This window comes from Chelonia mydas, chromosome 4 (assembly GCF_015237465.2).
Source record: "Chelonia mydas isolate rCheMyd1 chromosome 4, rCheMyd1.pri.v2, whole genome shotgun sequence".
Lineage (NCBI taxonomy): Eukaryota > Metazoa > Chordata > Testudines > Cheloniidae > Chelonia > Chelonia mydas.
In genome coordinates this window covers 140,954,187-140,973,583 of record NC_057852.1, presented here as the reverse complement: position 1 = coordinate 140,973,583, position 19,397 = coordinate 140,954,187, and the positions used below count along the sequence as shown (strand labels likewise).

The following is a 19,397-nucleotide window of genomic DNA, read 5'->3' as shown; positions in this document are numbered from 1 at the left end:
ACACTGGGCGTCGGGCGTCGCCGCAATCCTCGACCTCCAGGAGGGGTCCGGGCAAGGCTAAATAGCAGCCTCGTCGCCCACCCAGGGACGCCAAAAGCTGTTGCTGGCACCCAGTGCCAGAGGCGAACAACAGCAGGGGTTCGTTGCCCGGTGTGCGTCACCCAATAATCACAACGGGGTGGAGAAGCAGAAAAGTTTATTTGCAGCTGCAAAGAAGGTACAGGGAGAATAAAATTTCAAATCCTGCACCCAGAGCAGGAAGTTACACAGGCTTTTATACATCCTTTCTTCAGCATACTTATCCAATAGCAAGCTGCCCTAAGTATCCATCTAGCCAGGCAATCCAGTTACCAGCTAGTTCCCTTGTTCTCTGTACCATCTGTTAAACCATACATAAAGCTGCTTTATTCAGCATTGTTCTTCCATATCTGCCCTGTGTGGCCTTGTTTAGTTTCAGGCAGTCTGACTCTGCAACATCTTGTTGCAGATCCTCAGCATAACTGCTGCGAGTGCCTCCAGGCGGGGGTGGCCAAGGACACTTGGGCCTAGTACGAGGGGGCTTCATCGACACTCGTGGTCTTCCATCCCCTCGAGTTACCTAGTGGCCATGCCCAGTGTCCCCAACATGACCATCGCTTATTAGCACCGTAGTGTCCAGGAAGTGGATCTCTTGTGTGGACTGGACCAGGCTGAGGTTGATGGTGGGATGGAAATTGTTGAAATCATGGTGGAATTCCTCAAGGGCTTCTTTTCCATGGGTCCAGATGATGAAGATGTCATCAATATAGCGCAAGTAGAGTAGGGGCGTTAGGGGACGAGAGCTGAGGAAGCGTGGTTCTAAGTCAGCCATAAAAATGTTGGCATACCGTGGGGCCCTGCGGGTACCCAGACCAGTGCCGCTGATTTGAAGGTATACATTGTCCCCAAATGTGAAATAGTTATGGGTGAGGACACAGTCACAAAGTTCAGCCACCAGGTTTGCCCTGACATTATCGGGGATAGTGTTCCTGACGGCTTATAGTCCATCTTTGTGTGGAGTGTTGGTGTAGAGGGCTTCTACATCCATAGTGGCCAGGATGGTGTTATCAGGAAGATCACCGATGGATTGTAGTTTCCTCAGGAAGTCAGTGGTCTCTCGAAGATAGCTGGGAGCGCTGGTAGCATATGGCCTGAGGAAGGAGTCTACATAGCCAGATAATCCTGCTGTCAGGGTGCCAGTGCCTGAGACGATGGGGCGCCCAGTATTTCCAGGTTTATGGATCTTGGGTAGCAGATAGACTATCCCAGGTCGGGGTTCCAGAGGTGTGTCTGTGTGGATTTGTTCTTGTGCTTTTTCAGGGAGTTTCTTGAGCAAATGCTGTAGTTTCTTTTGGTAACTCTGTGGGATCAGAGGGTAATGGCTTGTAGAAAGTGGTGTTGGAGAGCTGCCGAGCAGCCTCTTGTTCATATTCCGACCTATTCATGATGACAACAGCACCTCCTTTGTCAGCCTTTTTGATTATGATGTCAGAGTTGTTTCTGAGGCTGTGGATGGCATTGTGTTCTGCACGGCTGAGGTTTTGGGGCAAGTGATGCTGTTTTTCCACAATTTCAGCCTGTGCACATCGGCGGAAGCACTCTATGTAGAAGTCCAGTCTGTTGTTTCGACCTTCAGGAGGAGTCCACCTAGAATCCTTCTTTTTGTAGTCTTGGTAGGAAGGTCTCTGTGGATTAGTATGTTGTTCAGAGGTGTGTTGGAAATATTCCTTGAGTCGGAGACATCGAAAATAGGATTCTAGGTCACCACAGAACTGTATCATGTTCGTGGGGGTGGAGGGGCAGAAGGAGAGCCCCCAAGATAGGACAGATTCTTCTGCTGGGCTAAGAGTATAGTTGGACAGATTAACAATATTGCTGGATGGGTTAAGGGAAACATTGCTGTGGTCTCTTGTGGCATGCAGTAGTTTAGAAAGTTTAGTGTCCTTTTTCTTTTGTAGAGAAGCAAAGTGTGTGTTGTAAATGGCTTGTCTAGTTTTAGTAAAGTCCAGCCACGAGGAGGTTTGTGTGGAAGGTTGATTTTTTATGAGAGTATCCAGTTTTGAGAGCTCATTCTTAATCTTTCCCTGTTTGCTGTAGAGGATGTTGATCAGGTGATTCCGCAGTTTCTTTGAGAGCGTGTGGCACAAGCTGTCAGCATAGTCTGTGTGGTATGTAGATTGTAATGGATTTTTTACCTTCAGTCCTTTTGGTATGATGTCCATCTGTTTGCATTTGGAAAGGAAGATGATGTCCGTCTGTATCTGTATGAGTTTTTTCATGAAGTTGATAGATTTCCACTCCATACGGCTAAATGCAGTGCCTTGCATAATAACAGGTTTCAGAGTAGCAGCCATGTTAGTCTGTATTTGCAAAAAGAAAAGGCGGACTTGTGGCACCTTAGAGACTAACCAATTTATTTGAGCATAAGCTTTCGTGAGCTACAGCTCACTTCATCAGATGCATTCAGTGGAAAATACAGTGAGGAGATTTATATACACACAGAACATGAAAAAATGGGTGTTTATCATGCACACTGTAAGGAGAGTGATCACTTAAGATGAGCTATTACCAGCAGGAGAGTGGGGGAGGAGGGAGAAAACCCTTTGTAGTGATAATCAAGGCGGGCCATTTCCAGCAGTTAACAAGAATGTCTGAGGAACAGTGGGGGGGGGGGGGAATAAACATGGGGAAATAGTTTTACTTTGTGTAATGACTCAACCACTCCCGTCTCTATTGAAGCCAACGTTAATTGTATCCAATTTGCAAATTAATTCCAATTCAGCAGTCTCTTGTTGGAGTCTGTTTCTGAAGACTTTTTGTTGAAGAATAGCCACTTTTAGGTCTTAAGGGGACATTCAGAGGTGCCCGTTCATGCTGGGCTGTTTGCCTGTGGCTGAACAGAAATGTTCCCCGCTGTTAGCCTCGGGTAGGGTGGAGGGGCTAGCCACGGGCTGGGGGGAGGCAAAATGCGACCTTGTAACGAAAGCACATGTGCGATGTATGTAATGTTAACAGCAAGGTTTACCGTGAAAGAGTGTACCCATTGTTCTATAAAATGTGTCTTTTTAAATACCACTGTCCCTTCTTTTTTCTCTGCCAGCTGCATGTGTTTCAAGGATCACAGGATCTTCTCCTTCCCAGAGGCTAGTGAAGATTAGAAGGTGAAAAAAACACACTCGTGATGAAATGTTCTCTGAGCTCATGCTGTCCTCCCACACTGACAGAGCACGGACGAATGCGTGGAGGCAGACAATGTCAGAGTGCAGGAAAGCACAAAATGACCGGGAGGAGAGGTGGCGGGCTGAGGAGAGTAAGTGGCGGGCTGAAGAGAAGGCTGAAGCTGAAAGGTGGCGGCAGCGTGATGAGAGGAGGCAGGATTCAATGCTGAGGCTGCTGGAGGATCAAACCAATATGCTCCAGCGTATGGCTGAGCTGCAGGAAAGGCAGCTGGAGCACAGACCGCCGCTACAGCCCCTGTGTAACCAACCGCCCTCCTCCCCAAATTCCATAGCCTCCTCACCCAGACGCCCAAGAATGCGGTGGGGGGGCCTCCGGCCACTCCACCCCAGAGGATTGCCCAAGCAACAGAAGGCTGGCATTCAATAAGTTTTAAAGTTTTAAACTTTTAAAGTGCTGTGTGGCCTTGTCCTTCCCTCCTCCACCACCCCTCCTGGTGCTTCTCTCCTCCACCACCCCTCCTGGGCTACCTTGGTAGTTATCCCCCTATTCATGTGATGAATGAATAAAGAGTGCATGAATGTGAAGCAACAATGACTTTATTGCCTCTGCAAGTGGTGATCAAAGGGAGGAGGGGAGGGTGGTTAGCTTACAGGGAAGTAGAGTGAACCAAGGGGCGGGGGGTTTCATCAAGGAGAAACAAACAGAACTTTCACACCGTAGCCTGGCCAGTCATGAAACTGGGTTTCAAAGCTTCTCTGATGCGCACCGCGCCCTCCTGTGCTCTTCTAACCACCCTGGTGTCTGGCTGTGCGTAACCAGCAGCGAGGCAATTTGCCTCAACCTCCCACTCCACCGTAAACGTCTCCGCCTTACTCTCACAGATATTGTGGAGCACACAGCAAGCAGTAATAACAGTGGGAATATTGGTTTCACTGAGGTCTAAGCGAGTCAGTAAACTGCGTCAGCGCGCCTTGAAACGTCCAAATGCACATGCTCAGCCTGTAGTTGAACAGCTCCTGACTACTGTCCAGGCTGCCTGTGTACGGCTTCATGAGCCATGGCAGTAAGGGGTAGGCTGGGTCCCCAAGGATAACTATAGGCATTTCAACGTCCCCAACGATTATTGTCTGGTCTGGGAATAAAGTCCCTTCCTGCAGCTTTTGAAACAGACCAGAGTGCCTGAAGACGCAAGCGTCGTGTACCTTTCCCAGCCATCCCACGTTGATGTTGGTGAAACGTCCCTTGTGATCCACCAGAGCTTGCAGAACTATTGAAAAGTACCCCTTGCGGTTTATGTACTCGCCGGCTTGGTGCTCCGGTGCCAAGATAGGGATATGGGTTCCGTCTATGGCCCCACCACAGTTAGGGAATCCCATTGCAGCAAAGCCATCTGCTATGACCTGCACATTTCCCAGAATCACTATCCTTGTTAGCAGCAGCTTAGTGATTTCATTGGCTACTTGGATCACAGCAGCCCCCGCAGTAGATTTGCCCATTCCAAATTGATTCCCGACTGACCGGTAGCTGTCTGGTGTTGCAAGCTTCCACAGGGCTATTGCCACTTGCTTCTCAACTGTGAGGGCTGCTCTCATCTTGGTATTCTTGTGCCTCAGGGCAGGGGAAAGCAAGTCACAAAGTTCCATGAAAGTGCCCTTACGCATGTGAAAGTTTCGCAGCCACTGGGAATCATCCCAGACCTGCAACACTATGCGGTCCTACCAGTCTGTGCTTGTTTCCCGAGCCCAGAATCGGCGTTCCACAGCACGAACCTCCCCCATTAGCACCATGATGCCCACGTTGGCAGGGCCCGTGCTTTCAGAGAAATCTGTGTCCATGTCCTCATCGCTTACGTCACCACGCTGACGTCGCCTACTCGCCTGGTATCGCTTTGCCAGGTTCTGGTACTGCAAATACTGCTGGATAATGCGCGTGGTGTTTAATGTGCTCCTAACTGCCAAAGTGAGCTGAGCGGGCTCCATGCTTGCCGTGGTATGGCGTCTGCACAGAAAAAAGGCGCGGAATGATTGTCTGCCGTTGACCTGACGGAGGGAGGAGCGACTGACGACATGGTTTACAGGGTTGGCTTACAGGAAATTAAAATCAACAAAGGGGGTGGCTTTGCGAGAAACTGAATGGCCCCTTCAAGGATAGAATTCAAAACCTCAAGGACAGAACTCAAAACTGGGTTTAGCAGGCCGTTGATTTCACGGAGGGAGGGAGGAGAAAATGAATACAAAACAAACCTGGTCTATTTCTTGTTTTGAGCCACTTCATCTATCTTTGTACATCTTGCTGGCAGCAGACTGTGCAGTACGACCGCTGGCCATCGTCATCTCCTGGGTGCTCGGCGGAAGACGGTGCAGTATGACCGCTGGCCATCGTCATCTCCTGGGTGCTCGGCGGAAGACGGCGCAGTATGACCGCTGGCCATCGTCATCTCCTGGGTGCTCGGCGGAAGACGGTGCAGTATGACCGCTGGCCATCCTCTTCTGCTGGCTGGAGGTTAAAAGACAGTGCACTGCCGGTAGGACTCAATCGCCACGAGACGAAACAAGGGAAATGAGCTGGCTGAGTCACTCCCATGTTTGCCCTGGCGCCTGGTTAAAAGAGCACCCAGGACTACGTCGATGACAGCTACCAGTCATGCTGCACTGTCTGCTGCCAAAAGGCAATAAACTGCTGCTGTGTAGCAATGCAGTACCACGTCTGCCAGCACCCAGGAGACATACGGTGACGGTGAGCTGAGCAGGCTCCATGCTTGCCGTGGTATGGCGTCTGCACAGGTAACTCAAGAAAAAAGGCGCAAAACAATTGTCTGCCCTTGCTTTGCTTTCACGGAGGGAGGGAGGGAAGGGGGGCCTGACGACATGTACCCAGAACCACCCGCGACAATGTTTTAGCCCCATCAGGCACTGGGATTTCTACCCAGAATTCAAATGGGCGGCAGAGTCTGTGGGACCTGTGTGATAGCCACCCACAGTGCAATGCTCCGGAAGTCGACGGTTGCCTCGGTACTGTGGACACACTCCACCGACTACATGTACTTAGAGCATTTGTATGGGGACACACACAGTCGACTGTATAATAACGCTTTCTACAAAACTGACTTCTATACATTCGACCTAATTTTCATAGTGTAGACATACCCTTAATTTAAAACTGGCACCTCAACCTTTAATCTTTCATTCCTCATTCAATCATACATACAATCACAATCACACTCACACTCCATACTTTTGACACTGTCTCCCACGGTATTCTTGCCAGCAAGTTAAAGAAGTATGGGCTGGATGAATGGACTATAGGGTGGATAGAAAGCTGGCTAGATTGTCGGGCTCAACGGGTAGTGATCAATGGCTCCATGTCTAGTTGGCAGCCAGTATCAAGAGGAGTGCCCCAAGGGTCAGTCCTGGGGCCGGTTTTGTTCAATATCTTCATAAATGATCTGGAGGATGGTGTGGATTGCACCCTCAGCAAGTTTGCAGATGACACTAAACTGGGAGGAGAGGTAGATACACTGGAGGGCAGGGATAGGATACAGAGGGCCCAAGACAAATTGGAGGATTGGGCGAAAAGAAATCTGATGAGGTTCAACAAGGACAAGTGCAGAGTCCTGCACTTAGGATGGAAGAATCCCATGCACCGCTACAGACTAGGGACCGAATGGCTCGGCAGCAGTTCTGCAGAAAAGGACCTAGGGGTTACAGTGGACGAGACGCTGGATATGAGTCAACAGTGTGCCCTTGTTGCCAAGAAGGCCAATGGCATTTTGGGATGTATAAGTAGGGGCATTGCCAGCAGATCGAGGGACATGATCGTTCCCCTCTATTCGACATTGGTGAGGCCTCATCTGGAGTACTGTGTCCAGTTTTGTGCCCCACATGACAAGAAGGATGTGGAAAAATTGGAAAGAGTCCAGCGGAGGGCAACAAAAATGATGAGGGGACTGGAACACATGACTTATGAGGAGAGGCTGAGGGAACTGGGGATGTTTAGTCTACGGAAGAGAAGAATGAGGGGGGATTTGATAGCTGCTTTCAACTCCCTGAAAGGGGGTTCCAAAGAGGATGGCTCTAGACTGTTCTCAGTGGTAGCAGATGACAGAACAAGGAGTAATGGTCTCAAGTTGCAGTGGGGGAGGTTTAGGTTGGATATTAGGAAAAACTTTTTCACTAGGAGGGTGGTGAAACACTGGAATGTGTTACTTAGGGAGGTGGTGGAATCTCCTTCCTTAGAAGTTTTTAAGGTCAGGCTTGACAAAGCCCTGGCTGGGATGATTTAATTGGGGATTGGTCCTGCTTTGAGCAGGGGGTTGGACTGGATGACCTCCTGAGGTCCTTTCCAACCCTGATATTCTATGATTCTGTGATTCCAGCATATATCCTGTCACATCTGCATTTTGTCATCTACCCATCCTTTAACATAACCATTCTAAAATCAGTGGGCTATGGCAGACTTCAGTAAGTCTATTCATCCCACTTGTTACAACTAAAAGGAAACAAACAAGATAAGCATGCAAGAGTCGGGGGGGGTTCACAAATCTTATTTTGGAGTTCAGGAAAACAAAGTTGTTCCAGCCATAAAGGACAGCTGTTATCTTGTTACTTTTAGAACAAACTCTTTGTCTCTGGATATTTTTCTACAGTTAGCACAGACCTTGAAAACTGGCAGGCCTGTTTCAATTAGCACAAACTCAGCAAGTTGAGAGAGCAGGCTGAGAGACTTATTTCTTTCTAGTGGTCAGGCTAAGCCCGTGGCCTGTTCTGGAGTTATTCTTTCTTACATTTTCCACAACATACATGTATTAATTATTACTTTTAATCCAACATAGGAACGACCAATACAACCCTGCTCACCGGTATATTTCCCTCTCTGCATGCTGTAACTAAATCTGGTCCCTGAGCTAGAATTAATATAAGGGAGAACTGATTCAGAACAATATTTAAATTAGTTGGTTAACACCAGTGATTCAAGATACCAAGTTCTTCACAGGCAACCAGTTCAGAAACAGTTTGATTCAGTTTAAAGACCTTTCTTCTTGGACACAACAGTAACCATCCTCTGCCACCAAATGCTGGCACCAGGGGGCTACTACCTCTGAATGGATCTTTACTGGCTGCCAGTGGAGCAGGTTACTGTCATGCCAATGAAAAAGGTCCACAGTAATTACCTTGCATACACTGCAGTTTAGTGAGAGGGAATTACACAAGTGGTAATGGGCTACATTAAACAAATAACTCCTATGTTAGACAGTCAAGAACTATACGTTAAGAGCGATGCATTCCTCTTAGCAAAAAGAAAAGGAGGACTTGTGGCACCTTAGAGACTAACAAATTTATTAGAGTATAAGCTTTCATGAGCTACAGCTCGCTTCATCTGATGCATACAGTGGAAAATATAGTGGGGAGATTTTATATACACAGGGAACATGAAACAATGGGTGTTACCATACAGATCGTAACCAGAGTGATCAGGAAAGGTGAGCTATTACCAGCAGGAGAGCGGGGTGGGGGGGACCTTTTATAGTGATAATCAAGGTGGGCCATTTCCAGCAGTTGACAAGAACAGTAGGGGGGGAAATAAACAAGGGGAAATAGTTTTAATTTGTGTCATGACCCATCCACTCCCAGTCTTTATTCAAGCCTAAGTTAATTGTATCCAGTTTGCAAATTAATTCCAATTCAGCAGTCTCTCGTTGGAGTCTGTTTCTGAAGTTTTTTTGTTGTAGAATTGCCACTTTTAGGTCTGTAATCGAGTGACCAGAGAGATTGAAGTGTTCTCCGACTGGTTTATGAATGTTATAATTCTTGACGTCTGATTTGTGTCCATTTATTCTTTTGCGTAGAGACTGTCCGGTTTGGCCAATGTACATGGCAGAGGGGCATTGCTGGCACATAATGGCATATATCACATTGGTGGATGTGCAGGCGAATGAGCCTCTGATCGTGTGGCTGATGTGATTAGGCCCTGTGATGGTGTCCCCTGAATAGATATGTGGACACAGCTGGCAACAGGCTTTGTTGCAAGGATAGGTTCCTGGGTTAGTGTTTTTATTGTGTGGTGTGTGGTTGCTGGTGAGTATTTGCTTCAGTTTGGGGGGCTGTCTGTAAGCGAGGACTGGTCTGTCTCCCAAGATCTGTGAGAGTGAGGGATCGTCCTTCAGGATAGGTTGTAGATCCTTGATGATGCACTGGAGAGGTTTTAGCTGGGGGCTAAAGGTGATGGCTGTAGTAGGTGACTTCTGGGAACTCTTCTGGCTCTGTCAGTCTGTTTCTTCACTTCCGCAGGTGGGTATTGTAGTTGTAACAATGCTTGGTAGCTGTGCAGGTGAACAAGCCTCTGTCAAAGTGACATGTGCCAGCAATGCCCCTCTGCCATGTACACTGGCCAAACTGGACAGTCTCTAAGTAAAAGAATAAATGGACACAAATCAGATGTCAAGAATTATAACATTCAAAAACCAGTCGGAGAACACTTCAATCTCTCTGGTCACTCGATTACAGACCTAAAAGTGGCAATTCTTCAACAAAAAAAACTTCAAAAACAGACTCCAACGAGAGACGGCTGAATTGGAATGAACTTGCAAACTGGATATTTGCAACTGCTGGAAATGGCCCACCTTGATTATCACTACAAAAGGTTTCCCCCCCCACCCACCCCCCGCGCTCTCCGGCTGGTAATAGCTCACCTTACCTGATCACTCTGGTTACAGTCTGTACGGTAACACCCAATGTTTCATGTTCTCTGTGTATATAAATTCTCCCCACTTGTATTTTCCACTGAATGCATCCGATGAAGTGAGCTGTAGCTCACGAAAGCTTATGCTCAAATAAATTGGTTAGTCTCTAAGGTGCCACAAGTCCTCCTGTTCTTTTTGCAGATACAGACTAACACGGCTGCTCCTCTGATTCCTCTTAGCGAGCCTCTCTTTCGCAAACAGGCCCTGTGCTAGCCTCACACAGTTCCTGCTTGGCCAACAGCGAAGGTGGTTACCAATTCTACTGACGGCTTCTTCCCTCCTGGTCTGGTCTCCTCAGCCCTCTGGTCTGTCTCAGATTCCCTCGAGGCCAGGCCTTGGCTGCTGGGAAACCCCTCTGGTCACAGTCCTACTCGAGCCCACGGAGCAGAGTTTTAGCTACTCTGTCTAGCACGGGGTGGGCAAACTTTCACCCTTATCCAACCCCCCCTGTCTCCTGACTGCCCCGACCCCTAGCCACACCCCCGCCCCCTGACAGGCCCCCTGGGACTCCCACACCTATCCAAACCTCCTCCTCCTCCCCTCCCCCCAAGAACCTCTGTCCCATCCAACTGCCCCCTGTCCCCGACTGGCATCCAGGACCCCCTGCCCCTTATCCAACCCCCTGCTCCCGGTGGCATGACTGTGGGGGAGGGCGGACAGTGGGGGAGGGGCTGGGGGCTAGCCTCCCCGGCCAGGACCTCAAGGGCCCGGCAGGACGGTCCCAGAGGCCAGATGTGGCCCACAGGCCGTAGTTTGCCTACCTCTGGTCTAGCAGCTTCTTCAAGCATCAATTAAGGAATCCCTTCTCCCTCCAGTAATTTACTTTGCTTGATTCTTATACTCTTTATTTTCAAAGGAGTCACATGTCTCAAAAGCATGCCCAGTGGGCGTGTGGTTATTAATTTTGGCTGATTAGTATTTTGGAAGGGGCTGGGGCCGGGTACCAAACAAAGACCACTCCACATTTACCACTCATCGATCATTCCCTCTGGCTTGCTACGTGGTGTCCTTGCTGTAGGGTCACTATAAGCAGGTTGGCCTTTGCTCCGTGCTGGAAGCGTATGCATGTGATATTTACTTTGCCTGGGCCCATATTTGCTGACCAATAGGTTCACTATCGATTGTCCACGCAGGCTTTGCCAGTTCTTTATCAAATCTGCTTCTGCTTAAAGGGACCCTGCTCCCAGGATCCTCTGCAGCCATTCAGCCACGTTTAAGTCATGTCAAGTTATGATCACATCATTCATTCAGCACGGCCACACCAATTTGGCATCATCCCAACACAGACCAGGCCGAAGTGCTGGTCCCACGGTTATCTATTGTTCTCTATGCTGGCTGAATTAGCCCTGAAACCCGCCCCGCCTCAGGTGACGAGTCACTTCAGTAGCTTTGCAACCTAATAGTCTCCATTTGACATAGCTCATAAACTATTTCCTGTACAAACATCTCACAAGGACCATGCCAATCAACTAGGTCCTAGCTCTTGGCAGAGACCACATATGGCCCCCTTCAGGATAATACTGAGAAAACAGTTGGAGGGAGGGGCACTTGTGGACTCGTAGACTTTGCAGCCAGAAGGGACCATCATGATCTAGTCTGACCTCCCACACGTCACAGGCCACAGAACCTCACCCACCCACTCCTGTAACAGACCCCTGACCTCTGGCTGAGTTACTGACGTCCTCAGCTCATGAGTTAAAGACTTTGGGTTACAGAGAATCCGCCATTTACACTAGTTCAAACCTGCAAGTGACCCGTGCCCCATGCTGCAAAGGAAGGCAAAAGACCTCCTGGGTCTCTGTTAATCTGACCCAGAGGAAAATTCCTTCTTGACCCCAAATATGGTGGTCAGTTGGATGCTGAGCATTTCAGCAAGACTCACCAGCCAGACACCTGGGAAAGAATTCTCTGTAGTAACACAGAGCCCTCCTCATCGAGTGTCCCATCACTGGCCATAGGAGATATTTGCTGCTAGCAGTCGCGGATCGGCTACATGCCATTATCTCCTCATACCACCCCCATCCATAAACTTCTCTAGCTCTGTCTTGAAGCCAGTTACATTTTTTGGCCCCACTGCTCCCCTGGGAAGTGGGTATGTCTGGGTACTCCCTCTTGCCCAGACTTCCATTGACACTCCACATCTGAGTAGTTTACTAGGCTTTGTGACTAGAATGCTTGAATCATAGAATCAAAGAATCATAGAATATCAGGGTTGGAAAGGACCCCAGAAGGTCATCTAGTCCAACCCCCTGCTCAAAGCAGGACCAATCCCCAACTCAATCATCCCAGCCAGGGCTTTGTCAAGCCTGACCTTAAAAACTTCTAAGGAAGGAGATTCCACCACCTCCCTAAGTAACACATTCCAGTGTTTCACCACCCTCCTAGTGAAAAAGTTTTTCCTAATATCCAACCTAAACCCCCCCCACTGCAACTTGAGACCATTACTCCTTGTTCTGTCACCTGCTACCACTGAGAACAGTCTAGAGCCATCCTCTTTGGAACCCTCTTTCAGGGAGTTGAAAGCAGCTATCAAATCCCCCCTCATTCTTCTCTTCCGCAGACTAAACAATCCCAGTTCCTTCAGCCTCTCCTCATCAGTCATGTGTTCCAGTCCCCTCATCATTTTTGTTGCCCTCCGCTGGACTCTTTCCAATTTTTCCACATCCTTCTTGTTGTGTGGGGCCCAAAACTGGACACAATACTCCAGATGAGGCCTCACCAATGTCGAATAGAGGGGAACGATCACGTCCCTCGATCTGCTGGCAATGCCCCTACTTATACATCCCAAAATGCCGTTAGCCTTCTTGGCAACAAGGGCACACTGCTGACTCATATCCAGCTTCTCGTCCACTGTAACCCCTAGGTCCTTTTCCGCAGAACTGCTGCCGAGCCATTCGGTCCCTAGTCTGTAGCGGTGCATGGGATTCTTCCATCCTAAGTGCAGGACTCTGCACTTGTCCTTGTTGAACCTCATCAGATTTCTTTTGGCCCAATCCTCTAATTTGTCCAGGTCTCTCTGTATTCTGTCCCTACCCTCCAGTGTATCTACCTCTCCTCCCAGTTTAGTGTCATCTGCAAACTTGCTGAGGATGCAGTCCATGCCATCCTCCAGATCATTTATGAAGATATTGAACAAGACCGGCCCCAGGACCGACCCCTGGGGCACTCCACTTGATACCGGCTGCCTACTAGACATGGAGCCATTGATCACTACCCGTTGAGCCCGACAATCTAGCCAGCTTTCTACCCACCTTATAGTGCATTCATCCAGCCCATACTTCTTTTACTTGCTGGCAAGAATACCGTGGGAGACCGTGTCAAAAGCTTTGCTAAAGTCAAGGAACAACACGTCCACTGCTTTCCCCTCATCCACAGAGCCAGTTATCTCGTCATAGAAGGCAAATAGATCAGTCAGGCATGACTTGCCCTTGGTGAATCCATGCTGACTGTTCCTGATCACTTTCCTCTCCTCTAAGTGCTTCAGAATTGATTCCTTGAGGACCTGCTCCATGATTTTTCCAGGGACTGAGGTGAGGCTGACTGACCTGTAGTTCCCCGGATCCTCCTTCTTCCCTTTTTTAAAGATTGGCACTACATTAGCCTTTTTCCAGTCATCTGGGACCTCCCCCGATCGCCATGAGTTTTCAAAGATAATGGCCAATGGCTCTGCAATCACATCCGCCAACTCCTTTTGCACTCTTGGATGCAGCACATCCGGCCCCATGGACTTGTGCTCGTCCAGCTTTTCTAAATAGTCCCGAACCACTTCTTTCTCCACAGAGGGCTGGTCACCTTCTCCCCATGCTGTGCTGCCCAGTGCAGTAGTCTGGGAGCTGACCTTGTTCGTGAAGACAGAGGCAAAAAAAGCATTGAGTACATTAGCTTTTTCCACATCCTCTGTCACTAGGTTGCCTCCCTCCTTCAGTAAGGGGCCCACACTTTCCTTGACTTTCTTCTTGTTGCTAACATACCTGAAGAAACCCTTCTTGTTACTCTTAACATCTCTTGCTAGCTGCAACTCCAGGTGTGCTTTGGCCTTCCTGATTTCACTCCTGCATGCCCGAGCAATATTTTTATTCTCTTCCCTGGTCATTTGTCCAACCTTCCACTTCTTGTAAGCTTCTTTTTTGTGTTTAAGATCAGCAAGGATTTCACTGTTAAGCCAAGCCGGTCGCCTGCCGTATTTACTATTCTTTCTGCACATCGGGATGGTTTGTCCCTGTAACCTCAATAAGGATTCTTTAAAATACAGCCAGCTCTCCTGGACTCCTTTCCCCTTCATGTTATTCTCCCAGGGGATCCTGCCCAGCAGTTCCCTGAGGTTGTCAAAGTCTGCTTTTCTGAAGTCCAGGGTCCATATTCTGCTGCTCTCCTTTCTTCCCTGTGTCAGGATCCTGAACTCGACCATCTCATGGTCCCTGCCTCCCAGGTTCCCATCCACTTTTGCTTCCCCTACTAATTCTTCCCCGTTTGTGAGCAGGAGGTCAAGAAGAGCTCTGCTCCTAGTTGGTTCCTCCAGCACTTGCACCAGGAAATTGTCCCCTACACTTTCCAAAAACTTCCTGGATTGTCTGTGCACCGCTGTATTGCTCTCCCAGCAGATAACAGGGGCATTGAAGTCTCCCATGAGAACCAGGGCCTGCGATCTAGTAACTTCTGCGAGTTGCCAGAAGAAAGCCTCGTCCACCTCATCCCCCTGGTCCGGTGGTCTATAGCAGACTCCCACCACGACATCACCCTTGTTGCTCACACTTCTAAATTGAAATTCAATTCTGAACCCGTTTCTTCCGATCACTCTCGCTTGGTTCGATCTAGGAGGCGAGAAAGCTCCTGTCCATGCTTGGCGGATCTCAGATCCTGAGGCGGTCTTGTTGCACCAGCCGGCCATTCAGGAAGGAATAGCTGAGCAAATCCCTGAGGAGTGAATTGATTTGCCGTGGCCAGACCTGCACTGCAGAAAGGGTGGTAGAGAGTCCTGCACTGGAAAGGAGGGCCCCGCCCCAGGCTGGTTCTGAATCACATGCTCCCACCATGGGGTCCTGCATTCATCCCCTCTTCCTGGGACGGTGGGCTGAGGCTGGCATGGGGCAGGCTGAGCCCCAAAGCCCCAGAGGGCCACCTCACCTGTGACAGCTTAGTCTGGAATTGTCCATTATGGGTTTTTCTCCCTTCCCTGTGAAAGCAGGGTGTGAGTGAGCTCTCCCTTGGCACCTAGTGATGAGCTGGGGGACAAGGCTTCAGGACCAGGCCGTATTTGCTTAAACCCACGTGTGCTGCCTAGGTATTCCCTTCTGAACACAGCTGTCTGCTGATCGCCGTCGGCTGGCGTTGGGCTACAGATCACTTTCGTATTGAGTGCAGGGGTCATGGGCAGCCCACAACGGAGCCGGTTCTGTGTTGTATGGTTAAGAGGGGCCCCTGGAGATAGAACCTGACCCTTGTTGCTGCCGACTCCGCCTGGCAAAAGAGTCACACACTGAAGGGCTGGGACTGGCTGGTGTCAGAGTCAGAAGACCAGGCCAGATGGATTGTTGCTGGGGAAGGGCCGGGGGCCCTGATGGGGGTTGAGCTGGCTGGGAATCGCCCCAGGGGCAGGGGGGAGGGCTGGGGTCCCTCTGGCTCCTCCATGGGGTGGATCCATCCTGGAATTGCCCCAAAGGGAAGGGCCGGGCTCCGTGGCTCCCCGACAGGGGTTGAGCCGGCTGGGAATTGTCCCGGGGGAAAGGGCCAGGGTCCATGGCTCCCCGAGAGGGGTTGAGCGGGCTGGGAATCGCCCCGGGGGGAAGTGCTGGGGGCCCTGTGGCTCCCCAACAGGGGCCCGGGAGTTGACCCAGCTGGAAATCGACCCCAGTGGGAAACCACGGGCCCCTCACTGTGAGTGATTATCACAGGAGGGAGGCTTGTGTGGTCAGGCATTGCAGCCAGGCAGTGTGTGCTCAGCTTCCATCCCAGCCTGCTATTTGCCCCTCCCTGCGTGGCAGCTGACATTCCTCTTGGCAGAGGCAGCTGGGGGAGTGGCAGAAGCTCAGACCCCGAGGGAGCGTGGGGTGCAGCCTACAGTGTGGCCCGTGGGCAGGGTCCCTGCTCCTGGTGCCAGCCTCCCTGGGAACTCACCACGCTGATCACCCCAGAGGAGTTGAGGTTTGCAGCCTGCTATGGAGATCTCCTGCTTCAGCAGCCACCTGGGCTGGGCTACGTGTGTGCTGGTGCTGGCCCTGCTCCTCCGAGCCAGGAGAAAGGGCTCCTGGCACCCCCGGATGTCTCCCACTGACCTGACGGGCAAGACAGCCATTGTCACCGGAGCCAACTGCGGTGAGTCTGGCCCCAGCCACCTGGGGCAGGGCTGCTGCCATGGGGGCAGCGGGGCGGGGGGCTGGCCAGTGCTTAGTGCTGGTCACTGGTAGTCGCTGGAGGCGCCAGCCTCTCCATACGTCCCTCTCCCCTGGCACACCCTGTCCGCAGTGGAACTGGGCCAGCCCAGCCAGCCATCAGGCAGGGAGAGGGGAAGAAGGTGGCTGGGGGTCCCCTGCCTTGCGACTCCAAAGCCCTGCTCCCCTGGGCCTGTGGGGAGGGGGAGACCAGACGGAAACACGCCCTGCGGGGGGGAGTGTGCCGTGGTGCCCTCTCATGGCTGGGCTCACAGAGAGGAAACGGGACCCCTACTCCTGCCAGCGTGAGCCAGGCAGGGAGGGAGTTTTACAGCCTTACTAAGGGACGGATTAATGCAGCAATGCCGTGTGAGGGGAACGTAGGGATCCAGCTTGGGGGGGAATCAGTCGCTTAAAAGAGAAATGTAAATAAGCAGTGCAGGGAGGGCATGCGTGTGGGTGCGTGTGGATGTGTGTGGTGCGTGTGCATGCATGTGGGTGCGTGTGGATGTGTGTGGTGCGTGTGCATGCATGTGGGTGCGTGTGGATGTGTGTGGTACGTGTGCATGAGTGTGGATGTACATGAGCGTGCAGGGGCTGCTTCTGCCTCCAGTCCCCTCAGGGCCCTGCCTGCCTGAGCGCAGCCTGGGAGAACTTCCTCTCGCAGCAGGTGGAGTTTCAGAGGAAAGAGGGTGCAGTGGGGCTGGTGAGCGGGCCAGGGCTGAGCTCAGGAGGGGACTGCAGCTGGCTCATACTGTGGCATTGGCGGGCGGGGGGAAGGGCTGGACGGCTCACAGAGGGCTGGGCGGGAAGGGCTGGATGGCTCACAGAGGGCTGGGGAGGAAGGACTGGATGGCTCACAGAGGGCGGGGGAGGAAGGGCTGGACGGCTCACGGAAGGCTGGGGAGGAAGGGCTGGATGGCTCACAGGGGGCTGGGGGGGGAAGGGCTGGATGGCTCAGGGGGCTGGGGGGGGAAGGGCTGGACGGCTCATAGAGGGCTTGGGCGGGTGGGGAAGGGCTGGATGGCTCATAGAGGGCGGGGGGGAAGGGCTGGACGGCTCACAGAGGGCTGGGGGGGAAGGGCTGGATGGCTCACAGAGGGCTTGGGCGGGTGGGGAAGGGCTGGACGGCTCACAGGGGGCTGGGGGGGAAGGGCTGGACGGCTCACAGAGGGCTGGGGGGGAAGGGCTGGACGGCTCACAGAGGGCTGGGGGGGAAGGGCTGGACGGCTCACAGAGGGCTGGGGGGGAAGGGCTGGATGGCTCACAGGGGGCTGGGGGGGAAGGGCTGGACGGCTCACAGGGGGCTGGGGGGGAAGGGCAGGACGGCTCACAGAGGGCTGGGGGGGAAGGGCTGGATGGCTCACAGAGGGCTGGGGAGGAAGGGCTGGATGGCTCACAGAGGGCTGGGGGGGGAAGGGCTGGACGGCTCAGGGGGCTGGGGAGGAAGGGCTGGATGGCTCACAGAGGGCGGGTGGGGAAGGGCTGGACAGCTCACAGAGGGCTGGGGGGGAAGGGCTGGATGGCTCACAGAGGGCTTGGGCGGGTGGGGAAGGGCTGGACGGCTCACAGAGGGCTGGGGGGGAAGGGCTGGACGGCTCACAGAGGGCTGGGGGGGAAGGGCTGGACGGCTCACAGAGGGCTGGGGGGGAAGGGCTGGACGGCTCACAGAGGGCTGGGGGGGAAGGGCTGGATGGCTCACAGGGGGCTGGGGGGGGAAGGGCTGGACGGCTCATAGAGGGCTTGGGCGGGTGGGGAAGGGCTGGACGGCTCACAGAGGGCTGGGGGGGAAGGGCTGGATGGCTCACAGAGGGCTGGGGGGGAAGGGCTGGATGGCTCACAGGGGGCTGGGGGGGGAAGGGCTGGATGGCTCACAGAGGGCTGGGGGGGAAGGGCTGGATGGCTCACAGAGGGCTGGGGCGGAAGGGCTGGATGGCTCACAGAGGGCTGGGGGGGAAGGGCTGGATGGCTCACAGAGGGCTGGGGGGGAAGGGCTGGATGGCTCACAGAGGGCTGGGGGGGGAAGGGCTGGACGGCTCATAGAGGGCTTGGGCGGGTGGGGAAGGGCTGGACGGCTCACAGAGGGCTGGGGGGGAAGGGCTGGACGGCTCACAGAGGGCTGGGGCGGAAGGGCTGGATGGCTCACAGAGGGCTTGGGGGGGAAGGGCTGGATGGCTCACAGAGGGCTGGGGGGGAAGGGCTGGATGGCTCACAGAGGGCTGGGGGGGGAAGGGCTGGACGGCTCATAGAGGGCTTGGGCGGGTGGGGAAGGGCTGGACGGCTCACAGAGGGCTGGGGGGGAAGGGCTGGATGGCTCACAGAGGGCTGGGGGGGAAGGGCTGGATGGCTCACAGGGGGCTGGGGAGGAAGGGCTGGATGGCTCACGGAAGGCTGGGGGGAAGGGCTGGATGGCTCACAGGGGGCTGGGGGGGGAAGGGCTGGACGGCTCACAGAGGGCTTGGGCGGGTGGGGAAGGGCTGGATGGCTCATAGAGGGCGGGGGGCCTCTCACCCCTTAGCTGCCTGTTCCAATCCTCTGTAATCCTCAATTTCCCCTGCTCCTCTCCAGCCTGACGTTAGCCTCAGAGCCCCGATGCCACCAAAAGGGAAGCTATTTGCTGATTTCCGCCCCCTCCGGGCACCAATGTGTTAATACCTTTGCTCGGCTTTCCCTGCGGTTAACGACTGTCTTGCCAAGGCCACGGCCTAGCCCAGCAGCACCTGCTCAGGGCTCTGAACTCCAGGGGGGGCATGGCTGTTAGCAACGCTCCAGCCCCAGCACCAAGGCCCTGAGTGCACGGGACAGGGCCCTGCTCTAACTGCAGCCAGGCTCTGAGCCAGGCAGCCAAGCCGGCGCTGAGCCCCAGGGGAATGTGCTGATCGGGGTGACGAGCGAGGCTTCTCGGGGTTTGGCTTTAACCTCTTCCCAGTTGACATAAGGGAGCCCCAGAAACCTGCTCTCTGACTGGAACAGGGATGCTCCACAAGGACTGCACCCGCTGCCTGGGGAATCTGGGCTGGCGAACGGCATGGGAGTTACTCCCAGGTAGCGTCTGCAGCCGCTCGTACATTACACTGCGGCGCGACGCCAGC

General features: G+C 52.8%; 1 protein-coding gene across 1 annotated transcript in view; it reads left to right on the top strand.

The window, feature by feature from the left end:
• Positions 1 to 15,968: 15,968 nt before the first annotated feature.
• Positions 15,969 to 19,397, top strand: part of LOC102931771 (retinol dehydrogenase 12) — a 60,181-nt gene continuing 56,752 nt past the window's right edge. Inside the window, exon 1 of the mRNA XM_037898498.2 lies at positions 15,969 to 16,249. Coding sequence (XP_037754426.1) covers positions 16,093 to 16,249 — 157 coding nt within the window. The 5' untranslated portion in view covers positions 15,969 to 16,092. The remainder of the gene's footprint in view (positions 16,250 to 19,397) is intronic.